Source organism: Syngnathus scovelli, chromosome 12 (assembly GCF_024217435.2).
Source record: "Syngnathus scovelli strain Florida chromosome 12, RoL_Ssco_1.2, whole genome shotgun sequence".
Classification (NCBI taxonomy): domain Eukaryota; kingdom Metazoa; phylum Chordata; class Actinopteri; order Syngnathiformes; family Syngnathidae; genus Syngnathus; species Syngnathus scovelli.
Window position 1 is genome coordinate 6289762 of NC_090858.1, and position 24397 is coordinate 6314158.

Consider the following 24397-nt stretch of genomic DNA (forward strand, 5'->3'; position numbering starts at 1 on the left):
CAGGTATAGCACATTAGCTGCTACGGTAGCACAGAGCTGTGAGTTACCATTAGGGTGTGCCTCCACATTCGCATTCTTTGGCATTAGTAGATGTTCGTTAAAGGGAATAACAAGTACGGGAGACAACAAAAAAAAAAAAAAACGATAGTTGGCCTGCAACTCATTCTTAATACTTTTACGTTTTTTTAATTGGCCTTCATACGTCAGTATATAATACCCAAGGAGGAAGGATTTTAACAAACTCCTTTGCGCTTTTACTTTCACTGAGCCAATCATCAAGTTCGGTGCTAACACAGATCACCAGCATGCTGCTCAAGCAGTCAGTGTTTATGCCAGAGGCTTTCGCAAGGGAGCAAACGATTATTTGTGATATCTTTGACTCAAACTACAGGAGGAAAAAAAAAAGTTGATTTGTAACTTCCTAGAAGAAGTTGAAGGAACTTTTGAGATGAGGTTTTGAATTCATCATGAAAGATGTGCGGACACGATTGTGAAAATGGCCCGCTGCTAGTTCTTCTAACTCTAGCTATGCTTCTTGCATAGGGAATTGTCTGCCATTGCCAAGACAGAAAGGATTTCATCATTTCATTTCCTTTAGTTTACCTATAGAAACGGAGGCATTGCATTTTTGAATGGAAATTTACCATGCGGCTGCCTCGCTTGTGCCTCTGTAGTATATTCAGGTAAGCAGACTGGAATTATTGCAACACATTGTGTCGTGAGAAAATGGCCTGCCAAATAGATCTAGTTATATCTCTGCTGATATCTTCCAAAACTGCTCCAATTACAGCCAGCAGTCTGCTGCGACAGCAGCGAGGGAGAACGGAGTGTTTCAAATGACCCGCAGCTGACGGTGAGCAAAACAGATGCGTGGGACAGATACACAATGCTGGCACATAAACACATCCAGCTGTTTCGGAGAAGAGCAAAATCTGTTGTGGCTTTACCGATGACACATCCCAAATGTCCAACATGCGCAGAGCGCCGAGTACAATCGAATTTAGACCGTTAAATTGAAAGACATTTATTTAGCGAGTTCTAGATGGAAGGCGGGATTATCGGATTTAAAATATTTCTTTCTTCCAACATCTAATTGGCTACAATGTCCATGCGTTTAGAGGTTAGGCATAACAATCCATTGTGTGAAAATGCTCGTTGACTGATTATGTCTTGAAGCAATTGACGCTAAATAGAGTGCAACACTTGGCTGCAGAGGCTCTGTTGATTCAATCTTGACTAGCGTGGCATGCAGAGATGTCAGCTAAGGGTCGTTGAGCAGCACACAGCTTTTCCTGGCAGCATTATTCAGCTCTAAATCAAAACGGTGATTTATTATATTCATAGAGGCATTCATTAAATTTACAATTAATCGATTGAAAAGATGGTTAATTTTGCACGTTGTTGATTAAGAAAATTTATCAAGAAGCCTCCTGTGGCTTAGAAGCCTTTAAATGGATTTCTCTGTGTCCTCATGTGGACAGAAAGTAAATTAAAAACACTCTGGGTGAGATTTATTTGAGCCTGCAGTAGGAGGGAAAATGTTTTAAAAAAAAATGCACACTAAGTTTAAAGCGTGAGTAGCCCCAAAATAATAAATATTTCCCAAAGGATGTTGAGTTGTTTTGATGTTTCTGTTCACGTCATGCAGACCAAAACAAAGGCGACACACATCGCCCGTGGAGCCTCATGTCACCTTATTTCTCCACTCATATGCCATCCGAGCCTGTCTAGTGTGTGCAAGCGTCGGTCCATTCACATGTCAGCCGAAAAAGTGACACTTGGCTAAATGTGCTGGACAATACAACCTGACAGGGACTTTACATGCTATCGTATCACATGCCTCAATTTCTGCTCCACCTCAAAGATGACAAACTTATTCGCTAATGGCTTAAGTGTGTGCAAAGTAGTTTGATTTTAGCTGAAATGGGTTTAACATTGAGTCAAGCATACAAATTGAGTAACACCTGAGTGACTAGAAGAGAGCAGAGCGAGTGAAGTTGATGAGGTAGAACCCCCTCGGTCTTGTTCGGATCCCCAGAGGATAAATGTTGGTTTGGATCTATTTCCAGTACCACTTGCACCATCCTAGTGTGCCTTTGCAATAAGTCTGCAAGGGCTGTGCACTTTTAAATGGATTGCGCTTCCTGGGGCTCTCTCTCATGGACTTTTTCACACTTCATGCACACTCTAAGTCTGCAGAATCTCGTTCAAGGGCTTACCCAGAATGCACTGCAGTCAACTAGGGCACGGGCAATTTCCAAATATAATTTAATCAGATTAGATCGAACATTGCCACAGTGCAATTTACGGTATATCTAGTTGTGGTCACGTTGCTGTCAAAGTTATTATGCTCTTGTAAAGATGCGTAGCGAGGTAAAACAGTTCCACAAGGTTTGCAATGTCATCAGAGCAATGGTTTTTCTATTTTACACTCAAATCATCCTCATAAACTGAATTTAGGACACATAATACGTAATAATATACCATACTGCTATGAATCTGCCTGAGGACCATGTCTTCCTGATGTCTCGGCAACATTTGAGCCCTCCAGACTTGTTGTATTAGTTGCCTCTACTCTTTGAACCGTGAAAAAAAAAAGAAAATGTATTTGCACACCTCCACATATTCTTCTGTTTGTTTGGCAATCCCTCTGCTCATTTGCCTCCGACACCATATTTGTGCTGCGCCTCACCTCCCCGGCCATCTGTCTGACTTTGTCCGTGGCGTGTTCCGTCTCTGCTGTGTTTATAAAGCGCTCTCATAAACAACTCTGTCAGCCTCTCAGCATCCATGCCCGCAAGCACCAGCAAAGTAACAAAACTGAGATTCATGAGGCAGCCCATTTGCAAAAATATTCAAACATTGCAAAGTGGAAGATCAGCCCTCAAACCTGACAGCTTACCTTTGGGTATACGCAGCAGGCTTTTACCCACTGCTGTGTCAGTCCAAGTACAATGGTACCTTAAAGTTTGAATACTTTAAAAGTTGTATAATTTAGGAGTTGGAACACGTACAGCGTGTGCCAAAAGACTTTGTGGCAAGTTTCTTGAATACATTTTTCTTGATGAAGGCCTGAAAACACCAAACTCCTTAAGTCAGGAAAAGTCTATCTAGAAGACGAATAAACACAAGTGCTCTAGAAAACGGCTGCCCAATTGAGTTATGTGCAGATGTAGACCGCTATGTTGGCATCTCTTGCTAGGAGCCAGCTGCTGAATTTTTAGCTCCCATGTGCTTTTCACTTGCGATAACAGTATGTGAGTTACTATATTGAAATATCTTGCGTTGTGGCAATTTTCAGACTTGTTTGACATTGTTTTGCAGTGAAGTGGTTAATTTCCACTTATAACCATGAATAATACAGCTGTACTAAAGTTGTGGGTATGATTAAGTTGCCATCACAAAACCTCAGCTGAGTGCATGCAAGCACATTTTTAGAACGTACATCACTTTTTTTCCCGGCACGGTGGGAATATTAATGATTCTTTGATCCTGACCAGTATTTGACTACAAAGCCCACAGACGGATCTTAATCGTTTTTTCCCCCCAATACCTCTCGCCTTGCCTTGTTCAATGAAGCTATTAAAAATACTCTCAGCAGGTTGAATACGAGCGCAGTCGAGCAGTCTATTATGAAATCCCGTGATTGGTTTGATGAATTAGAAGATTAAAATGTAATTCCGGGCTTCACTACATGCAAACGTTTTTGCCAGCAAAGCAGATCACCTGCTAGTCAGCACATCATTTAAGTATGCATTAACTGCAAAGAAATGGACAATTTCTTTAAATTCTTGGCAGCAGGATGGGACGGAAACCGACCGTGTAGCACAGCATATGTGATGAACGAAGGATAGACAACTTCAATTTCAATCATTAAATAAAAAAAATTAAAAAAGCATTTACTTGGGTTAGAATGAATAAATCAAAAAAAAAAAAAAAGACAGCATTAAATACTGTGCAGAGAGGCCTACATGCAGAAACAAAATCCGCTCTGGCATAGACTGCCCACAAGCACGCTGCTAGCTCTCTCATGGTAAATGCATGATGTCTAACTGCTTTAACCCACCATTTGGATACATTTTGGTTCAGACACAACCACAAACTTATTTTATTATTAATAACTTGATGTCGAAAGGCTAATATATACTGTAGGAAAATACGATAAAGAAAAACTCCCCATACATACATAACAAAACATCGAAAGTGATGTCAGCAATTTTGCAAGCCTTAAATTGCGTAACCATTTTCCATTTTTGTGTGTTTATCACACTGCTGTCAAAACATTGCTTGGTTCTCTGTCAGCCAGAAATGAGATTTGACTCCGCCTCACTTCACCAGCCAAGAATCCATCACGCTCAACGCACACACACCTCCTCATATTCAGATCAAATGCCTCGTAGGTCGTTTGTCCTCGCACGCTACGATGAGCCGTTGTACTCACTTGTTCTGATGTTTGGAGCCCTGGAGGTGTGCATGGTACTGTTCGATGGAGTTGAGGACCACGCTGCAGACGCTGCAGGAGTAACTACTGCGCAGCCCTGGAGAGACATTCAACACACAAGCCGCACTTATTTTCCAGGGTGCTTACAAAGACCTATGTGCTCATTGAAAAACTCTCAAGAAGCTATTATCATAATCCTCAGCAGGAGCCGAGCTCACAAGCACAACAATGCAGTGGTACCTCAAATGGAAAATAGGTTTAACATTTTTTATACATTCCTAAATTCAACCTGTTGGGGATATATTTGGAATAAATTTGCTGTCTGAAATGAGGTCAAATTTCAAATTGTGTTTAAACTCCAAATTGCACAATACTTATGGGGCATTCAGACTTCAAGGTATCAAATCAAAACAACGTTAAATAACCTCTTCTTTTCCACTCTGCAGAGCAGGGAGATTTTCGTAATTAGGTTGCATCTGGAAAAAGATTTGAATCTATTAATCATTAGCAGAAAACTGGTTATATTTTTAGATCGCAGCCAGTTTATGTGCGTGTTTTCAAACCCTAACCCTCAAGAAGGTGAGGGAAGGGAGGACAGTGCAGTCAGCTGCGTGTCAGATGGTGGAGGACTCTGCTGTGTTTGTGCACGCGTATCGAATGTGTGCCCCAGACCCAGATGTGAGCAAACTGGAGGGCTTGCAGGTGGTCGAGATGAAGGCGCCTGCCAAAAATAGATGGATGAAGATGGCAACAGAGAGATGGGAGGGTTCGCTAAACCACGTGGGTGACATGGGCAAATTTCCGGCAGGAAGTGAAATGAAAGAGGAGAGGAGATGGAATTGTGGGGAAGGAGCACAAACTGATATCCGAAGCGTACAGTTAAGCGTAAAGTTTTAGTTTTGAAATTGGAAGCACCGCTGCGGTTCTTTCAGACAAAATGACATTACTCTTGATGATAGTGCTATTAACTGAAGAGGAGAAAGACATTCAATGACCAGCCGATCTCATTTTGGTTTTATTACATTCCACTCCCTTCTTATTCTATAGCAAAGTAAAGATCACACAAAGACGTCTGCTCTTTTATACACTTGTCAATGATTAAGTGCCATTTGGTGCCTTTGTAGGGAAACTCTTAGTCTGATTGACAGATTGGCCCTGAGCTCCAAGATAGAAAAATAGCTACCGAAAAGGTTCTTGTTTATACACAATAACGTTCTCTTGGTTACACAAGCGCTTTTGGTTTATGAGAGCACGCCATGGACTAATCCATGTAAATGAGGCGCAAGACACAGACTGCATGCAAGGAAGCGGCAGTGAATTCATGCGGGCTCCAGCAGTATTTTGTGAGGGCGTTTTAAGCCTTGTTAATTACATAAAACAATATGCTAGTGACAGAAATGAGGAGGGGGGGAGGGGGGGGGGGGTTGGCATGAAGGCTAATGTACAGCCCCCTGGCTGTTTTGGCAACGTCGGTATGCCAACTTCCCAAAAAGTAATGATCGAGTGCACATAAAATGGAAAGTGCTGCATTGTGCTTTTTTCAGAGAGCATTGTTGCGCTTTGGGTGTCTGATGCGCTTTAAACTCGCCTAAAGAAATCTTAATGGGCATGTTGCAAATTGGCCATTCCGTCAAGATGCTCTGCCAAGCTCTAACAGTGCCTGGTTTCTTTTATAAATGATTTTTTTCTTTTCTTTCCAGGCTGATGTTCAGTGCTAACAATCATGGAATCTACTGCTGAAGCTATAATGGAGCGATGGACTCCGGAGGAGAATGAGGAAATGAGCCCTCAACACTCCATTTAACCACCAACTGTGAATATCACAGCGGATCATTTTTAAGGTACTTTCCACCTTCCAGTGGGACGACTCAATGACAAGTAGTCATCTTTTAATTCTGCTCACCCTGGAGGCAGGCTAATAAGATGGAGCTCCTCCTTGCAGCACAGACAAGTTGCTGTATTCATTGTCTTGCGTAATTAAACCACCGCCGAATATAAAACGAGAGCAGGGTTTGGTCATTATAATCGCAACGGTGCCTTGACTTACACTATAAGGTTTATTCATCCCATAGTAACTCAAAACATTTATCTTGATTCATCTTTACTCATTAATATCAATTAAAGTGCCATTAAGCTGTTGTAGCGCCCTATAAAACACCAACAAAAATCTAAGCAATATGGGTAATTTAAAAAAAAATGCTTCTCTTGATCTCTGTGTTTATGTTGGACTATAACTAGCTATAGAATTACAACCTAATACCAACTATGATAGTTTGAGCTACACAAACTGCTCGCAGGACTAGTATACAGTATTTCACAAACACCGTATCCAGTAGTCAAGTGTTTGGCACAGCTTCCTCACATTTCTGAGGTTCAAGGGTCATAATGTGGAGAGTTTGCATGTAGTTTCTCTGACTTCCTCCTACAACCCAAAAGCCTCCATGGTGAAGACTTTAAATGGTTCCTAATGAATGCTTGTTTGTCTATATGTGACCTGATTGGCTTGCAAATAGTCTGGGATTCACTCCAGCTCACTCTAATGAGGACAAGTGCATTAGAAAATGGATGGCTGTGTCTAAAGATTACACTCCCCCATTGTAACGTTTGTCCATTTTAAACACTCACCTAACTAAATTTATAATATTTTTTCCCTTGCTCATAAACGGGCTACTTAATCACCACTTGAATAAATTTCTGTCAAATGCGTCTACTCCAAACGGTACTTTATATTCCTTGGCATGTTCCTTCACATGTGCGTGTACACCTGCCCATAGTGCCCCGGTGTCACGTGAGCGCCGCTTCAAGGGAGAGAAGGTCATCTGTGTCCTCTGACTCATACGTCGTCATCAATTACACACCATTTTCTCAGCTTTGCTCCTTGGCCCTCTCTGAGGTCCTGGCGCGCTCGGGCGCTCATGCTTCACCTCGAGACGCTTATCTCACTGCTCCTAATTCACCGCCCCGTCACTGGAGAGAGGAGACAATTGTCCGACTCTGTCCTGAGGGTGTTTCTACCCCGGATGTGATTTATGTAAAGACACATCCGAGTCCTCCAGGCCCTTTGCCGAGGCCGCTGCAGCTCTCGCGACATATCCCCATGATCCATTTCTCAGGGTTTTTCGTCTAGCACCTAAATAGCCCGTATTCTTTCCTGCAACTTGTCAATGGGATGGAAAAAAATGCTAATGCATGTATGCCGAGAGGCTATGCAACATGCAAGTACAAGCAAAGGTCAGCATCATCAATAGCACAAGGACGATGTGTAAATAAATCACCTGTGCCTCACGGGTACTTAATGAGGACGGCAGATGAGATATGACGAGGTCATGGTCCACACACACATCAACAGATGATGGAGCAGAAAATGTTCCACAGGATAGACTCAAGCCAAATAATATTCAAATAGATCAGCACCGAATCCTGGATATGTCTGCTTAAAGTTCACACAAATATTTCTCTTGCAGCTGTTTGATATCATAAACGGGTCCTGGTACATACAAAAACTTGAAGTGCACCTTCTCAATGGACTAATTAACATTTGTAAATATTTCCGCCTGAGATGCGTCAAAAGTCATTCGGATGTGGGAACATGTCACGAGGGAGGTCCAACAATTCTGACAATAGTGGCGTAATTAAAAGACGCCTGAGCCCAGGCGTGATGGATGGTACGTGTAATGAATCACATCAGAGCCGGCCGGCCGAGCTCACTTCTTGGACCGGCTCGCCCGCCCTTGAAATGGAAAGCAGCAAATACATTCTGCAGCATCTTTAAGTTAATGAAAAGCTGCGGGTGTAAATTACACAAAAGCAGGATAGCTGGAGCGTTTCCGAAGGCGCGCTGCACTATGAATTGGGATTAAAACGTCGCCTCAAAAGGCAGCGGCCGTTGTGGGATCTGGGTCATAGCGAGTGGATGGAGAATGATATCCAACATGACATAACTTAAAGCCTCTGAGCCAGTGTAGGCGGCAACGTGACTCATGCTTTTAATATGATTGGTTCCTTGAAATGATTGCTTTTGTCATGGCACCTGGAGCACACAGCTCGCGCCACAGCGTCGACGGACAGAGCGTGTGTGTGTGCGTGTGCACATTCATGTGTCATGGAGTGTGTCTTGGGCTGCCTACTTCAGCAGGATGACTTAAGATATTTTACCACTGGGGAACCAGAAAAGAAGGATTTTATTGGTACTACAAAGCTTACAACTGTACGCTCAATTGGAAATTTTCTCTGGACTTTGATTGGTGTTCATTGATTTGCAAAATAGCGGTTGAGTCGATTATGGGAAATGGAAGACATTTGCAATTTCTCGGGTAGACTACACCAAATAGATTTGACGCAGTTTGGTTCTACCCAATATCAGGAACGTTAAGCTATAATTAATTCATTTTTTATATGAGCAAAAGTATTGGGACTCATTTCAACACTTTCTTGGTATTTAAATTAATTATCATAATCCCCTATTATTGGTATTATGCTTCATGGATGACGGTAAAGTTATAAAACATGGCACAAATTGTATCCAACTGGAGTGACGTCGATGTACAAATTACTGCGGATCAAAATGTCTTTGAACACATCCAAGCGCAAATGTTTGAAGTGATCTCCCCTTATTGAGTTTCCCTTTAAAAAGCAGCCCCCCCCTCTCGGCTGCCTTTCACTTATCACTTGCACTGCCGTTTTTTTAGTTGGGATTACATAGACTGACCTGTGCTCTCCGTGGCATCCAGGCTCCCCGCGAGCTGTTCCACCAGGCGTGCTCGGGCAGCGTTCCTGCGATGCTTCTTGCCCTCGTAGTGCTGCTGGGCCATCAGCGGATTGTTGAACCAGGCGCCGCACAGGCAACAGTACTTTCCGGCTTCTTTGCCGGCGTTGCCGCTGACCGCCGACACGGATGGAGGAGGAGGGCATGTCGTGGGGTCCGAGGGCAGTGGAGTTGAAGGGGAGGAATCTGCAGGGGGGGTAATGATATCATAATGGAAAAGGATCGCTATGACAACCATCAATATCGATGCTCCCAAAGCTATCTACTTTCAAGGATCCACTCCCTGATTAGAGAAACAAAAAACATCCACTCGGCCAAGCCTGCACTCAATCTTCCCGAGACACGTTAACCCCCACAGGATAATTTGAAGGAGGGCAAAGAGCAATCGATCGTAGCGAGCCACATGTGTGAAACACAAACGAGGGTCACGGGAAGGTCGTCTGCCCTCCGGAGACCCTATTTCAAAAAAACTGCCTCTATACTCTTGAACTTGTAGTTCAGATCCATTTTGTTTCCCATTTTTATTGTTCTATCTTCCTCCACTTCCTGTGTACTCCCGCTTGTTTCATCCTTCACCTCAATGAGGGAATGTAGCTCGTCCCCCCCCAGGTGACCTACTCCTCATGACATGACACTGGTTACCATGGTGATTGGCCATTAATAGCCACCAGCAATGACATGCCCATTATGGCTCATGGTTTTGGCTGTTTGTTTGCGGGTAGGTATAGTACATCGCGTGTGAATCCGAGCTTCCACGCGTGTAAACCATGCTCTAAAATAGACTGCGTGTAAGGGTACGTATATTTGGACACATGCGACGTGGGGGTGTTAGGTACACAGCCAAATTGCATGATGGGCGCTTAGAACACCAGATGGCGTGTCCAAATGTGGTGAGGCACCATTTACAATGCGACAGTGTACCTTGAGTTGCTGATGACTTGAGCGCAACAATATCACGCGTTCACAAAAACACCACTTGTGCATGAGTCATAACACCTCTTTCACAAGGACTGTTTACAAATGAAGAGCTGGCAGTAAATGTTGACTTACTGTTCATTGCACTTTCTTTTGACTTTCTGTTCTGTGCCAGGGATGCTTTGTACGCCACAGTCATTCCACCTTGGCTGAGGTCTGAGCTCCATTGAGTGCCTTTTAGATTTTGTCTATTTTAGAGCGAGCGTGCTAATAGAAACCCCGCGAGCCGATCATTATTATATCTTTGGCTGCTCGTTTCACTGACCGCTCCTTCTCGAGTTCCCTTCAGTTCTCTTTGCCGCGTCATAAATCTCAATTAAATACTAAATCCTTCTTCCCTTTTACTGGTTTTTAATTTTAGTGATAAAAAAAAAAAAAAATGCTTCGTCTCTGCTTTGTAGTGGCCAGCATGTGGGTAAAGATTCTTGGATGTATCTCCCCCCCACCCTCTTCTCATATTTTCCCACCCTGTCTTTTCTTGTGACTGTGGTCTCTGCACACTGGAGCAGAAGTAAGTGATTTCCACAGAGTGGGATACATGAAGGAAAGTGAGCGCTGTCAAAAGGGGTGAGATATGCGAACCGTGAAGAATACAAAACAGGTCCATTTCCAAGGCTTCATGTGACTCTAGAAGCTTTTATTTACACTGCGGGTGTTAATTTGCCATTCCCAGACTTCAAAATTTATTTATAACTACTGTTACTGCATTTTCTTGTCACGCCTCTGATATCTCTATTACTGTACACAAGAAACAACCTGTATTTGCACGGGCCAAAAATGTAGCAAAAAAAAAAATACTTTGGGGCTTTATTATAATGCCTCCTTGTGTGAGAGTGCAAATTTCATAGCTCTATGAATTGTGACATTACATTATTACATTATATAAAGCTACCCTCGGGACGACTCACCGGCGTCGAGACAATCTAATTAAAAAAAAAAAAACATGACATTGAACAAACATTAATTCATCTTCATTAAACTTCACCTTCCAAGTTTTCCCTCCTGGGCCTCTGGCGTGTTTGCAGACACTTTCTTTTTCACTCTGAAGCAGACAAGGCGTTTGACTATATCTTTCTATTAAAAAACCTGCTTTCAACTTAAATAGTTGACAGTGAAGTCTTAAGTTGTCAGGTTCCATTCGCTGTTTTAAACAGTCACGGGTTTGTAGTAATCAGGTAGATGGTTGGATACCTGCATTGGTAGGCTGCGTGGTCAAGGCTGCGGGGCTGCAGGGCGTCTCCCCGAGGACCAGGCGGACTCTCTTGGCGTGGGTTTTTCCCTGGTAGTGGGACTGAGCCACGATGGCTGAAGTGAAAAACATGTTGCACAAGGTGCAGCATTTGTTTTTGTCCACCTCTGTCTCGTCGCAGTCCTGGAAGTGATCAGAAAGGAGCACGGTGGTGAGAAGTTAATTAGGGGGGGGGGGCACACAGATGGACGATAAGCTAATCATCTTGCTTTGGCGCTTTGCTGTTTCATCATGTTGGAACATTACAAAGGATGATGAAGCGGATGAGGCACACAAAGAAAAAGAGCAACTGCCGAGCTGACTGAAAAAAAAAAAAAAAAAAAACCTACACTACCGTGTACACACGCACAATGAAGCCAAGCATTATTTCTCTCGAGCTGTTCCCTCCCTTTGTTCTTGCCCATCTGGCATATTGGCTGGAACAGGATGCAAAAAATCCTAAGAATTCTCAGTAAACACAGAGCAGCATACACAACAGGCTTCGTCTTAGCTACAGAGAAGACACATAAACATGGTCTAATTTATTTGCTTTTTATATATATCGACACAGACTGGACAAGTCATTAGGTACACTTTCAGAATTTAATGTGGTGATTTCTACTAGTGGCACCCTAGTGTGCTATGAGACATCATTAGTGGCTTTGTGTTCAATAAAACAGGCCCAGAATTCACAACTTGTCCAGTTATTTCAGATAAAATGATTATTTTTCTCACTGTTCTTGTTTGGTGGTATGCAGCGAGATTTTTCTTGTGTAAAATGGCAGCCTTGGCAAAATAAAGTTTGAGAAACAATGATCTAATGAGATCCAGCATAAAAAATAATACATACTTTTGATTGACACAGTCTATAAGATGTTCATTTAACCATTGGTTTATTTGACAAAATCCATCAATGTATACATTTGTGTGTAACATTTCATGAAAAAGGGAAAATGCACGTTTTTTTACGTGTTCACTTTCTACAAACTTTATTTAAATACACATTTTCTGCTGGTGATACATTCCTATTACCTAAAAGTCAACTATCTGGACCGGCACCTGGGAGGTTTAAGCAAATTTTGGCTTGAGGGCAGTGCCCCTGCAGCCCCCCCGCTAGCTCCGTCAGTGTCCACTATAATATAACCGCAAAGTAGTGAGGGAATTTCATTTCTACAATTCCTGTACTCTTGGTGCTCCCCAGTGCTTCTCACAGTAATTCAGGATATATTGCCACAAAACTCCCAAAGGTTAAACGTTCAATATAAAAAGGTTGACATGGCCTTCTGTGGGACTCCTCTGACCATGATGGATCATCTGAATTGTAGCGAAATATAAAAGAAGGTAGTCTTGCACGCTTTACTGTGACAAAAATCTGCTGTTGGTCTTCAGCTCTTTGCTCACTTTGAGGAGTCAATTCATCCACACGTGTACGCTGAAGCGTGATCTTCCGTGACTTTTTCTGTCTGTGACTTCTTTTCACACCAGCGTTCCTGCTAGTCCAGGTGTCAAGCTGGAGGAGACGAATCTCACCGGGGTCGAGAAAGCGCAGGGTGAAAGAGAAGTGTGTGTGACACCCCCCATTGGTGTGTGTGCGTGAGGGTTGTCAGCTCTGTTTAACATCATGGTCATACATGTTGAGGACACCTTCACCTTCCAGGCTTTGCTATGTCTCATCTGTCCCCGCTTTCTCATTTTCCTCCTCCCCTCACTCTCTTGCTTTTCTATATTTGCCTCCCTCCTCCCCCCCTGTGGGCACCAGGCTCACTGACTGTGTGTGTTGTAGGATGAAATATTTATTGGTATTGGCAGGTTTTCCACCGGCCTCCTCCCTGGTCCTCCCCCGTGTCACCCCCTCTCCTTCCCCCACGGTGTGATCCTCTCCCCAATTCCACGAGTGTAGTCGCTGTCTGTGTTGGCAAACGTCCACTTTATTGTTCTGGTCGGTATTGATGGAGCATTGTTTATGGTTGCCGCATACACATGATGGGAGCGCATGTAGAGCGCTAATTATCTCTGCCAAGGGACTTGGGGGATTTTATTGGCTTTGTTTTGTGTGTGCTGCAACTTCTTGGCCATGAATTTTTTATGATACACGCAGGTACTCTTTCACAGATGTTGCATTTACGTTGTACTGAAAGTCCACATGTTCATAAAATTTGACAAAATCTGGAGTCTAGAGACTTCAAGTCACTGTTTTGGCTTTTCCTAAAAACTTGTTTTCTCTGCTTTTTGCTTAGAAATCTCAATTTTTGGGTGAAACTAACCAAATTAGCTGATTAGTGAAGAACTGAAACATTTAGAAATGGATCTTGGAAAAATAACATCAGAGAAAGTTGTAATTTGAAGCAACATTAGTGGAATGCTTAGAAGTATTGGCAAATTTCACCGAAATGGAAACAAATTTGATTGATATTTATGAAAAGTCATTAGAGACATTTTTAGCCATAAAACCCACATGCAGGCTCAGAAGCTTTATTTTCAACCCAGATTGCACCAATTAGACATTGAAATTCCAATTTAACGCTTCTATCTTTAGGAAATCCCTTCAGCTCAAGTTGTAATTTGATGTGCATAATTGTATTACGTCTTGTCCGCTTGAATACAGAAGACACACTCAAACACGGATGAAACCGTAGCTCCTCTTAGCATGACATGGTCGCCGCGCCGCATTGATTTTTACAGGTGACAAATGTAGTAGCCGTGCAGTCTATTGCGGTCCCATTTCCATATTTATTCATGATAGTGTCGTGGGAGCCACGAGTACAACCAAATCACATCCATCCCTTGCTTTTCTGCACGTACATTCATTGCTTGTCCTCGTTAGCATATCTTCTTCTGGTATAATATGTACTCGCTGCTCCTGCGCTCATTTCTCTCACTTATTATTATCCCGTTATTCTTTCCTCGCCACTTCGCCTACTTTATCTCCACTCCCGTGGGTTTAACGATGCTGCTTGCGCTGCCAAAATCGTCTTGAGGCCTATCAACTGCTTTGGTACCTGTCAAAACACTAAAACGCAAAAAAAAAAAAAGGATACAGCGTGGAAAGTTTCAAACAATTTAAAACTGTGTGTGTGCATGTGTGTGTATATTTGACAGTGCTGCTTCCGCACCACTGGAACAAATTCAACCATAAACAACAATGATGACTCAAATTATGCACCCGTTGTCTTTCTGCCAAGTATCATCAACTGTTCACAGTTTATTTCGAAGTGCACTCATTTAACTTTTTCTGGTTGTTTGGCTTCCAAAATTGAATGCCTTAAACAGGCTGGGAATTGAAAAGTAACTCATGGAAACATACTGTCACGACAATTTGCCAATTCAACGAATCATGATTTGTTTTTGTTTTTTCTTAGACTCTTTTCCTCTTCTTGATATTTATCAGCAGTCAGGAAGCACCATACACGAAACTATAGCAGACATCTGGCGAGGGCCTCTTTCTCGTTTTTAAAATACAGCATTGTAACCCACCACAAGTAGCAGCATATTGTCGTAGGAACACGACGGAAAAAAAAAATAATTTCGTGCCAGCGCATGAAGGATAATACGAAGATTCGATCAATCAGAATCATCACAAAGGCACAGACTTACAATAGCTATCACCAAACAATATTGATATTCTATACTAGTGCATTGTTAGAGATACCACAATATTGATATCCCCCCCCCCCCCACACATCTATCTTTACTGTAATACGTTTGTTGATTGCTGTTTGTGCGCTCCACGTACATCAATTTATCCCCCCGGCCTGACGTCTACATCTCTGAATTTTTTTCTCATCCCGCCTGTCGTCCAGCTCACAATAGCCTCCTAATTAGCTATGTTTATCTTTCTCTCCTTCTGTTTTGCTCTGTGTGTGCTCGTACTTTCATTGCGCTGTGTTCGGGCGCCGTGGGAGACGTCGCTGCTAAATATACACTTGAAGGAAGCTTTTTATTTGGAGGTTGAGGATGAAGGGCTTGAGGGTGTGAATTAAAAAACAGGGGGTGATGTAAATATTGGGTTTTGGACTGTTTTACTATTTCCTGCCCTTTTTGTACAGATAGATTGATAGACTGGACAAATCTGTGTGGAGAATTGGATGAAAACATGCTTCCCCCCCCCCCCCCCCCCCCGCCACTTCTCCACCTGGCTTTCATCTGCGAGCACCTCTACGACCTACTTTCTCTGCTTTTTACCTCCACTCCCAAACAAAAAGAGCCTCAGAAAAGCTCTAGGCACGGCATTTCACACTGAGTAAACATTGGCATTTCTTTCACTCTACCCAAATACCTTTGTGCTTTTCCATTGTATGCACGCTGGGTCATTCCAGGTGGGGACCGTTTTTTGTTTTTTCTAAACTTTTTTTGTTTGTTTGCTGGGCAAGATGAGTGAAAATGATGAGTGCGCCATTGTTTTTCAAATGTTGTATTCTGTTTCTGGAATTTGCTTGACTGCTGGCATTTTATCTACCGTATTTTCCGCACTATAAGGTGCGCCTAAAAACCTCCAATTTTCTCAAAAGCCGGCAGTGCGCCTTATAATCAGGTGCGCTTTATATATGGACCAATATTGAGCCACTACAGCAGGCGTGTCCAAAGTCCGGCCCGCGGGCCAAATGTATATATCTTATATATGGACAAAGTTTTAAAATGGGCCATTCATTGAAGGTGCGCCTTATGATCCGGTGGGCCTTATAATGCGGAAAATACGGTACTACAAGTCAGGGGATGCATTAACTGGAGGTGGGTCAGTCCTAATGGGGGAGAACCTTTTAACACTGCCCAACATTTTGTCATGGCTTTATGGAATGTGGCGTCGGCACATGAATTTGCTGTAGTAATGGCAACGTTAGTATGTTGTTCCTTTCCCTCGACTCATTCATCCAATCACAGACATCTGCATAGTCTTAAAACTTTTGCAACAAGCCATTTAACACAACAGCAGGTTTGTTGCAAGAAACTATTGCAAATCATTTCCTCATCCAGTATTTTTTTTTTAATCTTACACCATATACTGTAGCGCGCACAGCAACCCTCCAACTGCATTGTTGTTCAGAAAAACTAGATGTAGGCTATTAAACAAATTGAACAGGCCTGGATGATTTATTCCTGGCTGTTGTTTGGGATGTTTGTGTTAATGTCGTCAGATAAAGTACAGCGCGGAGAGAGTGCCACAAAAAAAAGTACCAAAGTGAATGCAAATAAAGTCATCTCCCGACAAGTGTTTGTAAGATGTGCGGCATCCTACAAAAACAAACGCAAGGAAAGGTTAAAGTGCTGACCGTGTAATATTCCCACAGTGTAAGTGAGACCTTGTGTATTTAGATCCCACGTGAGGTGAAAGCCAGAAGGGGCTGAGTCATGTCTTGCTCACTTAAGAAGGCAGATGGAGACGCAGGTGTGATTTTATTTTATTTTTTCAAGATTCCGTACGTCTGTGTTTCTGAGCGTGTGTGTGCCCATAACATGCCAATTTCATGCCAGTAAGTCGTGTGGCGCACATGCGTGAGCTTTTTCTACACAGCGTGTGAAATATTTGACACTCGTGAGAGAATGGAAGCTCACATTTGCCTTGATTTCCACTTGACTTGTTTTTTTGTAGAACTCCTCACTTTGCTTTATTTCCCATGTGACTAGTAATGAGCTCTGATATCGTTCAAGGCGTATGGCATTTTTGTTGACATTGTGTAATAAGGTTCTAGCTGCGATTTGTCTTTCTGGATCATAGCTGAATGGATGAAATAGATATGGAGAGAAAAAACAAACAACACAAAATACTTGGAATGTGAACAGATAAATGTGCTGTCTACTGTGACCATTACGTGCCAATCTCGCCAAGAAGCTGGATCGACAACATGATGTCAGGGATGGCTTTGGCCACACCAGCGTGAAAGCAGCAGTTACAAATATTGAGTCATTCCTTGACTTGTAAGAAAAATATTGTGAATTGATTAATCTTTAATTATCTGGGGCAGCGCAGCGGTTGCAAAGCCGTTTGTCGTGTCATTCTGCAGGAAACTAAAGAAGTGACTGCAGTACTGACAGTACTGAGGTTTTGATCTTTACTTATTTGTCTGCAAATATGTCTTGACGGCTTTCTTTTCTATAAAAAACACACACACACAGATTCTTAAGTCTGCCTCTGCCTTGCTGCATTTAAATCACTTTAAATTAAAAAGTCTAATCTCTTTCTTTGAAGATGATTGCCTTGGGGGGGCTCTCTACCTATTTTATCCATTACAAATTTGCACGTTTCTTAAATCATCTACACAATTATGCAAATATTTGCATGTGTTTTGGCAAAAAGACTGTTTGCTGACTGAGCTAAATGGCCCTTAACAACCAGGCAAGGTCTCCTCTCACAGTTTGTGTGGCAGCATGAGAATTTACCGCCTTGTTTGATTTGTTTTCCACCAGCTGTGTGTCCGCACTGTGTGTGTGTTAAATAAATGGGGCACACAATGTTATATGCTGAATTATTCCACTGACATCTATCACATTCACACCTTGCTGTTGTTTACATATTGCTCGGTGTCATTAACACAGTCAGCTGTGTCTTTGATGCAAGCATGCATCCAGACCCATGAAAAGCTCTACTTAATACCCAGACACAATCCTCCGTGCACACACATACACATTCAGAATGCACTGCCCTCTCCAGCCATTGCCTGCAGTAGTCCGATACAGAGCTACTTGGCAGCCACTGAAGCTCACCAGAAACGGCACCATCGCCTTTCTGGGGAGAATTACGGCCCACAAAAACCACACGAGTGATTCAACAACATATAAATCCCCATGGGCGCTCCGCTGCCATGGCCAAGCTTCAGAATGGATGGGCCAGCCGGGTTTCACCGGAGGGAAATCAGATTCTACGTATCCCATATAGTCAAGTACAGCCAAGGACGTCATGACCCATTTTCACCTGCAAGTTGCTATTTTATCACGAGAATTCAAAACTGAATCAAATAAAATGTCAGAAAGTAGGGGAAAATGAAATATATCATCTTTTTTCAATTCATAGCTTTCACTCTAAAAAGATTCTCTTGAAAAATAGGTGGTTGCAATTAACTTCATGATATCTGATGCCATCATGTTTCACAGTAGATGGCATCTGTAAAGCTGACATTTTATATAAGATCATCCAAATAATAATAATAATAATAATAATAGAAATGTTAAAAACAAGTTGCTGTAATCAGTGCATCAAATGTAACAAATCTCAACATATAAAATTTCCCTGCCAAAAAAATACAAAAGAAAAACACTGTTGGCAAACATTTGCGACCTTGGATGCACATTTTGCTACCTTCCCTCAGTGGGATAGGTGCTTAAATTGAATTGATGAGATTTGACAGGTAAATACATGAACATGACAAATGATGACTGAAATGTCCAATGCGCACTTGGGACGAGGACTGATATATTTGCTTCAAATTTCCTTCAAATTGGTTTCCATTTGACAGCGCCAAAGATTGGCTGTAGACAAAAATACACAAACACAACTGCCTCTTTGGTGAAGGTAAGACACGCACAACATACCGGATTGTCCGGCCTGAGTCGCTTGGAAGGTGGTCCTCCATCCTCTGGGTGGAGCATATAAAACAGACGCACCTTGTTGGCATGTTTCTTGCTCTTGAAGAGAGACAAAAAAAAGAGAGACAGAAAGTGAGAGTCAGATTTAAATCATATTTTAGCCCCACTCTAACTGTGGTTTATCTATATAATTTTTGAATTGTCTCTGCTATGAAACAAACATGTCTTGCCTTATATATATATATATATATATTTTTTTTAGAATGAGTCTGAACTGTTTCAAGTAGAAACGCAGCACTTGAGGCTATATTCAAAATGACAGTGAGCTGTCCTTGAAGCTGCTCACTGTCACTTTAATGCGGGACAACGAAAATCAACGGAAAAGTGCTGCGGGCGGATAAAATAAAATAATAGCATGTGTTTGTGTGCAAGGTTGACAGAGCCATCTCTTCTATATGTAGGATTCGATTATAGCAGGGTGGGACCTCGGATAACCTCAATCGTATTCAGTCATATGATGTCCCTGCACCTTGTAAATTAGGAGTGAATAGAAAAACTAGAGCTTCAATGATTTGTGATATCGTATCCTTGTATGCCCCGATATCATAACACTACACCAGCATGCTGTCCAATGTCACACTTAACATTGATTTTGTGTTTTTCTTGTTGTAAAAAATTATCGTACGATTGCTGTATCTTGATACTACAAGTATTATTACAAAAAGGTTACAATAGTCATAATTTAAGAAAAATGTTTTGATATATTTTACATTCATGCTGTTGCAGTTGCAAGACAATGTAATTTATATAAACAATAATTTGAATGTCTAGTTGTTTTCTGAACACTTAAGCACTAATAAGAATAACATTACAGTCCCAGATCAATAAACATTTATGTTAAGAGTAGTAGTATCATTAAAATCTTAACGATACCCAACTCGATTCATTTGTATCAATATTGCTGGTGGTTCTTTCCCAATAGATCAATTATTAGATAATTGCTATCTTCCCGCCTTGAAAAGAGACTCATTTGAATCAATATATTTTTATTTCAGTGAATAGAGTAATGGTAAAACCAGAGCCAGAATTCAATTCGAAGCAATGATTTGCGATTTTTAGACAGGTAATAAAAGAAGGCACAGCAAAGTCATTGAATGGCCAAGTTTGACAAGGCATTGTACTTGCTGCTCCGCAGCATCGATTGGATCCTCGACCCTTGGAATAGTATACCCCCCCTCCCACACCTTCCCCAAGATCTCTCATGCCCCTTCCATCTTGTCAGACTACTTTAATGCATTTTGTTAGAACTTGAGTGTGTTGTTGTGGGTCTCCAAGCATCCTTGTGTTTGTACATAAATGGTCATAGTTGATGGCTGTGGCGCAGCGGCTAAAAGCGAGACATCGTAGCACCATGGTTGACCCTCAGCGCTTCGACCGCCACTAATGGATCAAGCTTGTCTCACAAAATCAAGTTAGACCAACAGTTGGAAGGACATAAGGATGGCAGGGTAAAAATATCTTCACTCTGTGTTCCTAGATAGCAACGGAGGCTTGGTTTAAAATAGAAAATAAACAGAAGCTATTAATCCACAACCATACGGACTGTATAATTTATAAATATTGAGCTCACAAATAAGGAGTTACAAGGCTCTTATTTCTGTTTTCTGGACACAGAAAATTAAACTTTGTTTCATTTGATTTTATATAATATGATTATGTAAAGAAAAGATGGCAATGTTTGTTTTCAACACCATTCACACAGAAGAGTAAAGCGGGAATAGCCCGGGGCAGGGTGAAAGAAGCCTTTGTCTTTACATAGATTACTATACATCAATCTATCACCATCATTTACACTTTACATTGACTGACCTTGCTATTACCACACCCTCTTGTGTTGGAAATGCAAAGCAAATGAGGATTTTGCATTCAAAACTGTAGCATTGATAGCTAAGCTGAATTGTTGGAAGTGTGGCTTGAGAATCCAGTAATTATCCATGTATGGTTCATTACTGTTGATTGTACCTTGAGGGAAAGGCATTGACTATGACTCCATCATTCTGTCGATTTAGTCCATGGAAAGAAGTAGCGGGCACTTTTAAGCCTTCTTTTGGACCAACATGTGAAGAAGCTTTTTGGAAAACAATACATGTGACATCAGTTGTTCCGCTGCATGTCTTCTTTAGACAACAGGTTCCTGTGCACATTCTTGGATGCTCCACTCCAGGAAGGTCACATCTGTCCAATTTCCATGACCACAGTAACTCACCAGCGCCTGGAGGGAATTTAATTACATCCCGAACAAATGTTGACCTTACTCAAGGAAACACTCTATGGAACTTGGTTATTCCAGGTCACTTCAACCTTGGAAATGGCCAGTGTTGTTACGTTATAGTATTTGATAGCAAGCTGGTGGAGGTAATCTACTCAGTTGAGTTTGGCTGAGATCCCGACTGATCTAACCTTGATCCTCGAATGCAAACTTGACTTCTTCAAGAAATACTTGTATTCGTGTTGACTCATTGCAATGAGGTTGTGTGTGTGTGTGTTCCTCTAATTAGCGTAGTTGCTACACATTCGAGCATGCGAGCGCACATTGTTGCATTCTCTCTAGATAAGTGCTTGTCCTGATTAGTTTCCTTGTTAATCCCAATTGTGCCTTGTAATCAAGAAAGACCCCGATGCATGAATGTCGCATGTGTGTGTGTGCATGTGCACATGTGCACTTGGTAAATATAGGACAGGGCTGATTATTTAATGGCTATTCATTAAATTACTCTGAGGGAGTACGCTGAGAGGTAGAGCACATTAAAATAAATAGTGTCTCTGTGTATGTGCTTGTTTCTGTGCCATCCCCAACCATTACCATTAAGTCTATGGATAATAGATGAGCTCTGTTTGTCTGTACAAATGAGCCCAGTACAAAGACGACCGCGCAGGAATTTTTGTGGTTGTTGTTTTGTGCCTGCAGTTGCTTTGTGTTCACTCGTCTTGCAAATGAGTCGTGCCACAAAAAAAAAAAAAAAAAAGTCAGACTTACCTCATAGTGTGCCGTGCGCTGAGACTCGGAGATGAGCTGGGCATTGCAGATGTTGCAATAACTCTCTGTGAATAAGCCTCCGTCCACCACAGACTTCATCTTCATTGGAGACTGCATGCAAACACACCAATCATGAATAATCAGACTTGTAAGGCGAGAGGTACAAAATGATAGATGTACCATCAATTTATTTTTGCTTCACTCTTGGGAACAATGGCCTAAAGTGCTGACTTGTATGGCTGCACTTTATTTAGCGAGGAACTTTTCAATCATTGCATCATCCCATGAATTTATTAGAGACGTAATAAAAGTGGCATTAAGATATATCGAGTCATGTTTGTATTTATGAGTACAGTAATAGATTGCTGAGTGTCATGTTTGCACTGGAAAAAGTAACTCACGTAAATAAATCGTATTACCTTGTATAGTGGATAGGCGGGCTTTAATTACTCAACTGCAAGTTGAAGGGCGTGTCACTGAGAGTCCTTAATTTATACATAGTTTTGCACAATTTTTTTAAAATAATAAAATATGATACTGCATTTATGATGAGTGAATTTGGAAGTTTAGAAAAATACTATTACGGGGAAACGAGAGTCTGTTTACGTGTTTCTGTTTTGTCAGGCTGTTTTGGTTTGCCAGTCTGTATTGTATTGTATTGTTGTAATCAATTTTGCCATAATTTGGACATGTGCTGCTAAGAAACAAGCGAGTTAATCCTCCCTGAGAAGCCTAATAGAGTCTGCCATTGTGAATTCTTACCAACCCCAAATTGTCTCATTGCTTTGATAGCAAGTCAAAGTCTTGCAAAAATGTTTTAATGATGTACTTGAAGATCCCGTGTTGAATTTTCTATTCACTTCATTATGTCTGCCATGCAATGCAGTGTTCTGACAAGGTTAGGGAGAATAACGGGTCTTTAGGGAGTGATCCGGGATCAGCAACTGCTAAAGTGGATTAGATCTTTGCCCCAAGGAAGATCTAGATGGAAGGTGTTTGTGGGGTACATAGCCAGGAAACATGAATAAGTCACCTCTGCACCACTGCCATTATCTTGAAAAGATTGATAATCAAAATGTCACTGATGTCATTCCACAAAATTGACTCGCCAGTGACAGGAAGTAAAAGTCTTTATCTCATGTCAAGTGTGTAATTGCTTCCCACCAATATACGCCACGTGAACACGTATGTGGAGGCTTTTAATTAGCCGTCTATATTTTCCCCATGTGTTTAGAGCACCACGGACCTTTCAATTAATTGCTCACATGCTGTATAGACACTTCCATGAGCTTGCTCAACCCACAAGACCTTCAAACAAAGACATTAAATAGATTTGCTGATGCTTTCCGTCTTGAGCTGAGTGGAGAGTATGAAATATAGTATTTGAAACTTTCTCATTTGATATGATTGTGACTGCACAGTTAATGGTTGGGCTGAGTCACTGTATGAAATTTGGAGAACAGCTTGGCCTCTGGCACGAGTCAATTTCAGTGAGTCATCTTCAGCGAAAGCTGATCTTTGCCGTCACGCTATACGCTCACATTCATCGATTTAACTCAAAACCATGTTCGAAGTCATCAGTTTGTATTGACCAGTCAGACTTAGAAAGTATTACAACATATGAATATGTATTGGAATAATAATAATGATGATGATGGTGATACTGATGATGATGATACTGATGAAGATAATGATAGTTTTGATGATGACAGTGATGATGATACTGATGATAATGTAATGATAATAATATTAATAATGATACATCAGATTTATATATTACTTATACTCTCCAAGACCCTTTACAGTGGCTACATTATTCATGCGCGCACACATTCACACTCTGGTCGTGATAAACTCTATAAGTAGCCAAAGCTGACCTAGGGCAGGCTAACCACAATAATAACCGCATCAATTCCCATTGTATGTATGCACAAATGCATACATTACTAAACTCTTACTCATCCATGTAACTTCTCAACTGGTTTGAGATCAGCCAGGCGACAAACTGCCTAATTAGAAGCTGGAGTGACAGCAAGAATAGCCTTATCTACTTAATATCTCCATTACTTATGAATATCACATGCGCGACGTGAACGGCAGCTTAATTAATAGAGCCGATGTGTTGGTGGGATTTGCGGAGATGCGTGACCAACGAGAGCGGAGGGATTAATGAAAGTGGGGGAAAAGATTGGTGGGGAGATGAGTGAGGAGATGTTCTCGTCATATCTTACTGTTTTGAATTTGAAGGCACTCAAATGCCAGATTATACCGCTCGCAGAAAATCTCATTTTATTGTGACATTATGGTAAATTTTGTAAGCAGCATGGACAAAACACGTTGTGTGTTGCTGTGTCCTTAGCTTAAGCGGGCTATTTAGTCAGAGCAAGTCGAGAATCAATCTTCAATCTCATCTTTTTAGTCCTTTTGCCGCAT

General features: G+C 41.6%; 2 protein-coding genes across 2 annotated transcripts in view; one reads left to right on the forward strand and one right to left on the reverse strand.

The window, feature by feature from the left end:
- The window catches only part of LOC125978265 (golgin subfamily A member 7B), a 126544-nt gene that overhangs the window by 39308 nt on the left and 62839 nt on the right, over window positions 1–24397 (forward strand). The window contains exon 3 of the mRNA XM_049735445.2: window positions 6142–6282. The gene's annotated coding sequence lies outside the window, so the exon portion shown is untranslated. The remainder of the gene's footprint in view (window positions 1–6141; window positions 6283–24397) is intronic.
- Window positions 1–24397, reverse strand: part of zgc:171482 (zinc finger protein) — a 39195-nt gene that overhangs the window by 4354 nt on the left and 10444 nt on the right. Inside the window, exons 2-6 of the mRNA XM_049735441.2 lie at window positions 21965–22075; window positions 18934–19026; window positions 11373–11553; window positions 9150–9392; window positions 4442–4538 (exon numbers count right to left, since the gene is read on the reverse strand). Coding sequence (XP_049591398.1) covers window positions 4442–4538; window positions 9150–9392; window positions 11373–11553; window positions 18934–19026; window positions 21965–22075 — 725 coding nt within the window. The remainder of the gene's footprint in view (window positions 1–4441; window positions 4539–9149; window positions 9393–11372; window positions 11554–18933; window positions 19027–21964; window positions 22076–24397) is intronic.